This window comes from Apaloderma vittatum, unplaced genomic scaffold, assembly GCF_000703405.1.
Source record: "Apaloderma vittatum isolate BGI_N311 unplaced genomic scaffold, ASM70340v1 scaffold41507, whole genome shotgun sequence".
NCBI lineage: Eukaryota > Metazoa > Chordata > Aves > Trogoniformes > Trogonidae > Apaloderma > Apaloderma vittatum.
The window spans coordinates 5242-13439 of record NW_009727461.1 but is presented as its reverse complement, the minus strand read 5'-3'; the positions used below and the strand labels follow the sequence as shown (position 1 = coordinate 13439).

The following is an 8198-nucleotide window of genomic DNA, read 5'->3' as shown; positions in this document are numbered from 1 at the left end:
TTCTCACTAACACTGTATTCATTTAATTTTTATTCATGAAGCCATAGAATCCCTAGTTCTTCTCTTGTTCTCTCATCTTCATAAATATTATATCTGAGAGTTAGAATCACTGCTGTAGGGGAGAGATTTATTACAGTAAGTTCTTGTGGGGTGTTTTTTGTTTGTTTGTTTTTTTTTAAGAATATGCATTACTTGTAAATAACCCAAAATATCATAATGTAGCTCAATTATATAAAATTTGGAAGTGTAGCTGCCTTTCACAGCACAGATGTAGACTGAACTTAATGATCTCAGAGGTCTTTTCCAGCCTCAACAATTTTGTGATTCAGGTGACTTAAACTTTTTTGTTTCTTCTAGAAAGTAGTCTAGATTTCGTGTATCATAATGAATGATTACTCTGTTACAAGGAAAGCATTTTAGGCAAAGTCAGGAGTATTCTAATCTAGATGCTTTTGATCTCTTATGTAGAAACCAAGTGACACACTTAGGCAATTATGTATTAATACAGGCTGAAATATTACTCTCTTTCTTGTTTTAGGGACCTGTGGGATTTAAGAATATCTCTCCTAAGAAAATGAGCTGCTTCTACAGTTCCATCTTAGTGCACAATTGATTTCACTTGAAATACCTACTTGAAGAACCTAACAGTAGGCGAAGTATAATTGCTTTTTTAAAAAAAATGTTAAAAGTTGAGCCATGCATAACAGCTGACAGGATACTCAAGAAAAAGCCATATATTTGTGACATTTGCTATAAACAGTTTGAAAGTCCATCAAAATTAGCTAGGCATTATCTGATACATACTGGTCAAAAGCCATTTGAATGTCATGTATGCCATAAAACGTTTAGGCAGCTTGTCCACCTGGAGAGGCATCAGTTAACCCATAATCTGCCTTTTAAGTGTATTGTTTGTTATAGAAACTTCAAAAACTTAATCACTTTCTTAAAGCATCAGCAGCTTCATAATGAAAATTATCAGAATGATACCAAGCAAGCAGAAAACTCTGTGAAATCTGAGCAAGACACAGTCACTTGTGACATATTTCAATGTTCCTTGTGTTGGAAATCTTTTACAACTGAAGAGAGGTGGATGCTACATCAATGTCTGAAGACAAATCATCTACGTGGTGCCAGAAGGAGAAAGAAAACTCACACTTGTGGATCATGTAGCAAGACCTTTCCATCAAGATCTAAGCTAGAAAGACACTTTCTTATTCACACTGGCCAGAAACCTTTTAAGTGTTCTTCATGTGGTAAATCTTTCAGACAGTCAACACACTTGAAAATCCATCAGCTCACACACACAGAAGAAAGGCCTTTTCGGTGCTGCTTTTGTCAGAAGGGTTTTAAAATACAGAGCAAGCTCATGAAGCACAAACAGCTCCATGCCAGAAATAAGACTTTCGCCAATATTGTATACAAAGCAAAGACTCTGAAATATCCCAGACCGCACAACCTGTTGGAAGGAAGGACAGATAGTTTTGAGAATGCTGATGCTTACAAGTTGCAGGAGGGTGACCCACATGATGTTCACTCCATCTACATTGTACCCTTCCAGTGCCCAGCCTGTGAACAGTGTTTTGAAACAGAGCAGGTTCTAAACTTGCACAAATGTTATCTGAGAGATGGCAAAAATTCAAATACTGATGCAACAGCACGCAGCCACGCAGTCAGCATGCAAAATAAGATCCCGATGAAGCTGAAGCGAATTAGAGGAAAGGCAATGGATTTTTCTCTAACTGACAGAAGAAAAATAAAGTCAGGTCACTTTAAAAGTCCTGACCTGCTTGCAGCTAGAGATCAGTGTTCTGATCAGCATGCTTCCACTAAACCTTTCAAGGATTGCCATAGCAAGCTTGACATGCAGAAGGCAGTTAGTAATCGGATGAAAAGGACGTTTGCTGTGCCGTTACCTTGGCAAGAGCACCCACAACCTCACGACTTTGGAATTAATATAAAAGGTATGCTTACTAGTGAAAGCAAGTTAAACATCGATGATTCACTGGATAATGAAGATGATGCTTTTTATGGTTCATCGGATGATGGCTTCTTTGATAATCCAGAAGTACTTCACTATGCTTTTTCAGCTTCTGCTAAAAATATACATAACAGACACAAAGTGTGTAAATGTGACAGATGTGAAAAAATCTTTCCATCTTCATCCAAACTTCAAAGACATTATCTCATACACACGGGACAGAAGCCCTTTGGCTGTAATGTTTGTGGGAAGACATTTAGACAGTCAGCTCACTTAAAAAGACATCAGCTCACCCATACTGAAAAGAGACCTTATAAAAGCCCTGTTTGCCAGGTAGAATTTGAAAACCTGAACAAACTTTTCAATCATCAGGGAGATCACACTGAATTTAAGTCTTCTCAGCCTGTGGGTTATTCTCAAACACCTTCACAGGCATCTGCCTTTCAAGAATTTGAGCAGATTCAGTCAAACCAAGCAGCTGAAATCAAAGTTGAAATTGAGTCAAGGGACTTTGTTCTTAGCAGCAGTAGAAACACGGAGCCGTATTTGTGTAGTAAATTGCTGGAAACGGAGCAAAGCTGTTACAGCTATTGGTGTGGTTTTTCTGAAGGCACTGAAAAAAGTGAAGTCATTAACAAATTGTATGAATGCAGTATCTGCTTCAAAACTTTTAAGTGTCCTTCTAAGCTTGAAAGGCATTACCTAATGCATGCCGGACAGAAGCCATTTAAATGTTTAGTTTGTGGTAAAAATTTCAGACAGGCCCCACATTTGAAAAGACATCACCTTATTCACTTTAAAGAGAGCTTAAAGCTGACTTCCAGTGAGCAACAACGGGAGCATGTATTGTTATCGGAACGGGATAATGTCTTATGAAATGATATATTAAAATTTTTGGTTGCATAATTATGAAAAGGCTTATGTTACACTGAACAATTGACTGAAGGGGATTATCATTTCTGGGGAAGAGTTAATTTACTGGCTTGAGAACTGTGGACTTGATATAATATGTGACAAACGTGAGATGTTTAACACAAAACCAATAAAAAAAGCCACTTTGCATTTATTTTCCTAAACTAATTTATAATACACATTCTTACAATAATAGTAGTTTTGCAACCATCTGCATTGCTCCAGAAATCAGATACTTTAAAAGCTATGCCGTTTTCCACATAGTACTTTATGACATCCTGCTGTCCAGTAACTATCAGAAAAGTACGGATAAAAAGGTACAGGAAAAAAGTCCTTTTACTTTCTTCTGGCTCCCTGTATGTTCCAAACTAATGACACTTCTGTATTTATTTCTTAATTTAAAGAAAAATCTCATTTTAAGATGTGCAAAAAAAAAAAGAAAAAGTGGAAAAAGGGGGAAAAGTTTAATGAGAAAAAAATGTTTATGTGGCATTATAGAACAGTTAACAGAAAAAAAACATTAACTGCTTTATAATGTGCTTGGAGATACGTGGATGAGGAATTGGATTTTTTCCCTTTTTATCATAGAATAGTTTGGGTTGGAAGCAACCTTAAAGATAGCCAGTTCCAACCCTCCTGCCATGGACAGGGACACCTCGCATCAGACCTCGAAGTCCTGTCCAACCTGACCTCAAGCGCTTCCAGGGCGGCATCTGCAACTTCTCTTGGCACTCATGATAAAATATAAGTAGATAATGCTAGAACAGCAGGGTTTATAATCTGTTCCTTTCAGCACTTCATTATGTTTGCTTCTTCTTATATCTCTTGCCTTTCCTAGCTTTTTTAGCCAATGTGTACAATAGTGAACTATTTTTCTGTGAGAAAAGAGGATGAGAAATTATCCTTAACGTTACAAATGGGCTTATTGTCTGTTGCAGTCTCTTCTAGCACACAGATTGCACCAGTAAAATAAATGTTCTCTAAGATGTGGTAACAACTCAGAAGAGCAATTTTGTTAGGAAGTCATGTTTTCATTACATTAAATATAAGACTGAAAATGACTTTCAGCTCAAGTAATTCCAATTTTGTATTAATGGAATCTGTAGTTATGCTTTCTGGTAAGTAGAGAGCTTTGCCCATTGTGTCTGCGAGGCTGGCAAAACGTGCAAGTGCAGTGGAGCTTTATTCGTTAGGAGCATGAATGAAGTTTGTTTCTTTTTCCTCTGAAAAAACACCCTTTTGTTTTCCTGCTACGTAACTTCTGAATAGTTGAAACCTGAAGTTTTTAATCCTGTTTCTAAATTAACATATCTATAAGATACATGGTATTCTTCTCACTATTTAAATAAATTCATATTTATTTAAGTGAAATAGTTTTTATTTCTTTTTTTCAAAAAAAAGGTGATTTATCTAGGTTTGTTGTGGCATAAGCTTTGTAGTTTTTGGTATAGGTGAAGTGAAGGGAGTTTTTATTTTATTTCTGTACATGTTAATCTTTCTCATTTTTAGAGAGAGTGAAACCAGGCAAGATCCTCAGAAACAGTCTACTTAATATGATTTTTGTACAGCAGACAAATTCAGTACATCAGTAATTAGTTATATATTGAGATTTTTTTCTCCCTGTGTGAATAGTTCCATACTGAAAGACAGAATACTGTATAAACTGTTTTGAAAGTGTATTGTAGAGCTCTTTTAAAATGCTTTAATAATAAACTATTTTATTTATATTGTACTTTTATTGTATACTTTATGTGCAGACCAGAGTTCTGAAACTACATACCATTCTGTATGCACAAAGGTTTAAGTCTTCTATCAAAATAATTAACTTTGCATGTTAGAACAATAGGTTTTGTTTCAGATACTTTTTAAAATAAAAATAAAATAGAAATACATATAAATACAGTGAGATGTTTCTTTAGGAGTCAGCCATTTTAAAAAATGCTATATTTGAGAGTAATGTTTAGAGAACACTAAAGTTGGTATGTTTTGAAAATACAATTTGAGTAAAGTGAGGAGAAAGTAACAGAGAACTACTTTTCAGGGATGGACAGACACATGTGGAAAGTGTTGCTGTCTGAGTAATTTGGAAACTAATGTAATCTTTAGGTTCTGGGATTTCAGAAGGGCAGTGAGGGACACTTTGTTTATATGGCTGTGACTGTCAGTGTGAATTCATGATTTTAGCATAAATCATCTAGAAAGGGGTAAAGTGATTTCTGAGAGTCAGGAGGAAAAAAAATCTGAGGTTGAAATCCTCTTTTGAAGTTAACAGTAAAATTTTCCAAGTGCCTTTGAGACTTTGAGCGAGAACGTTTTTCCCAGTAGTAACAAAACTCTTTGTGTTGTTCATTAGTATGTTGGTCATTTTCCATAACACTTCAAGGCGAGTTCACATCATCCATCTTTAAAGTATCTTTGCTGGCAGAGACGTTGCCTGTGATTTCGTTAGAATGAGCTGATGGCTAATACTAATAATCTCATACTAGTGAAGTAGTGGATTTTTTTTAAGACTGATACAGAACCAAAGCATACTGAAAACAGAACAGTAGTCTTACTCTCTTAATATTGAGCTTCCCCAAGAAGAACTTGTCAGACTGCGTGGATTCAGCTTTGAAGTAGTTCTGTGTAGAATAAAAGAAGGTGCAAATATTTTAAAACAAGCATACAAAGGCAAAAGGGTGTTTGTGGGTTTTTTAAAGACAAAGTATGCAATACTAAATTCACTGGAACTGCAGTACTAACTGATCACCTCATCCATTTTCTAAGAAGCATGGTTATGGATAAGTAAAAAATCTGATTTTGATTACTGTGCTACACCTGCGATATTTGCAGGAAGTCAAAACTTGCAAAAGATATGTATGTAAGTATTCCTATATATGTCTAGGGAAGAATTCAAAAAGGGAAAAAAAAAGCCATCAGAAACCACAGAAAAACTGTTTAGTCGCTTTGGTAGCTGCTGCTCCCTGAGTGGTTTCTCTCTTGTCTGTGATCTGCCCTCGCTATTATACCCAGAGCCAGCAAGAAAAGTTAGTGAGGCAAATGGGAGATAGACACAGGAGAAACTCAGTTGATGTTAGTGAGACCTTAAGCTGCAAATTGAGATGCTGGATCTAATGTTTAGTTTTCCCTTCTGCCTTGTATAAATGTAAAACTCTGGAAGTCATAAGCTTGCAACAGTAGCTCACTCGTGTAACATTTAGATAAGTACAGTTGGATGACTCTTAAATCAATAATGACTATGTATTTGGTCCTTCTAATGGCCTCTTGTAATAACGTTGAAAATGCCTAGATATCCTAAATAACTAAAGGGGTCACGGTTCATATTCCTAGCACAAGGTTTTGTGGATTTTTGAAGTGTAAATTTTAACTTAATAGCCTAGTTTTATGGTCTGATGGCTATAGATGAGATGTGTCTGAGAGGCAGTTATCGTAAGGAAAATGGAAATTACATAAGTGACTTTTCTACACTCCCATATACCGTATTTTCTCCAGGTTGAGCAAATTAATTGTACTTCCTCATGTAATGGCTAGTTCTGTCAAGCAGCTTTTAAACAGCATCTTTTTTAGCATCTTTTAAAAAAGTGACTCTTCAAAGTCCGTGCAAGTGAAGGAGAAACCAGCCTTATGCCAATGAAATCATTCACAAGTAGAATTGATCATTTCCTTGTTCAGAAACTGCCAATCCAATGTGAAAGTGTCATTATGTCTGCCCCGAGTTATCACAAGCCTTTGAAGGCTGCTTCCCTTCTGTATGCTGCCATTCCAGTTCCCTTCCGCTCCCAGGATATGTTAACGTATGGCCTGATGCTGCGCCACACCTGACAGAGTTTGAATATGCAGCTTAAATATTTTCCTCTTCACTGGAATCCTTCCAGTGTCCTTGGTCCCGGTTTGTATGGATCTGTGAAGTCCCATACGTGACTTGCGGAGAGTCGCGGAGCTGACTGTGGCACGTGCGCTGCCGTGCCGTGCGAAACGGTGCCCGAGAGTGCGAGTGCATCGAGACGTGATGTAGACCCTGGTCTCCACTGAAAGTGGTCTGGGTACGTCGGGTAGAAAGCGCGCACGGATTTGGGGGCTGTCTTTGCTTATGGCTGCGTCACCACATGTGGCACTGGAATGTGCCTTGCCAACATGGTGAAGGAGCAGAATGCAGAGAATTATGCAGCCCGCACTATATAAGAAAGTAAAATTCCGTTTCTAAGCTAAAGAAACCAGCTACATGTGGCGTCTTTCATTGGTACTGCACTCCGTTTCTATTGAAGTAAAGGAAAACACTATCTTCCTGTATGCAAATGTGCATTATTTGTGGCATTTTTTCAAGAGTATAAATTCTAATGCTTATTATGTGTTTGGAAAACCAGCTCACTAAGTTATAGAAAGATGATTTCCTCAGTTTCTACTCTACTTTGATTCTAAGAGGATCATGGAAATAGAGCTGAGCAGAGAGATTGCTGGTAGTGACAATGCAGTCCTACTAAACAGAGCAGAAATGTGCTAAGCCATCTAGACACCTCAAGTGTATTAGTCAATTTGAGGATAATTTTTAAGATCAAAACATGTTACGATTTTTTCATGACATCGAGAGCAACCTTGGATTAGTACCTTGGCAACCTTGTTTGCTGTAGTACACTTTCTTGTGTACAGCTAGTACACTTGCTTGCAGCACACTTTATACCCCAGGTCTTAATAATAGCAGGTACTTTAGTGAGAAGAGCTTCGTATGAATTCCCTCAGGCATTGGATAGCATGTCTGATGCTAGTGCAATTAGCAGAGGAAAAATGTCAATTTGGCAATAAGCAAAAGTGATTTGTTGTGTAATAGTTTATAGCACAGTAGAAGTAGGTTTTTTCAGCAAAAGAAATTATTAGAAGTTAATATTTTTTTTGTATTACACCAGTATGAATTTTGCTTTTTTCAGTAGATACTCCATTTTATTGCTATTTTATCCTCTCTTAAAATCCTGACATGCCAATGCAAATATATGCCGAAAGCCTAGAAAATATGAAGGAAGGCAAGAATGAAAGCTCTAGGAGACTGGAGCTAGCTCTCAACATCTTAGAACTGTTCTCTCTCGATTAAGTTTTGTGCTGCATATTAGATATACTTCAGTTTTGTCTGTTTCTGTATTGTGAGAAAGGATATATGATTGAGAATCTACAATGATGCAGCAAATAGATTCAGCTTTCTGTAGCATTTCTCATGCTGGCACTAGTAGAATGGAAATCATTTGTCTCAGAAACTTGTTTCAGTGGCGAAGGCCTCATGTTGCTCCATCAGACAGATTTATCTCACACCAGGTTTTTT

General features: G+C 36.9%; 1 protein-coding gene across 1 annotated transcript; it reads left to right on the top strand.

Moving 5' to 3' along the window:
* The first annotated feature begins 679 nt into the window (after positions 1–679).
* ZNF770 (zinc finger protein 770) lies at positions 680–2854 on the top strand. The gene has a single exon (XM_009873670.1). It carries the CDS (start codon positions 680–682, stop codon positions 2852–2854), a length of 2175 nt encoding a protein of 724 aa, XP_009871972.1.
* Positions 2855–8198: the final 5344 nt, after the last annotated feature.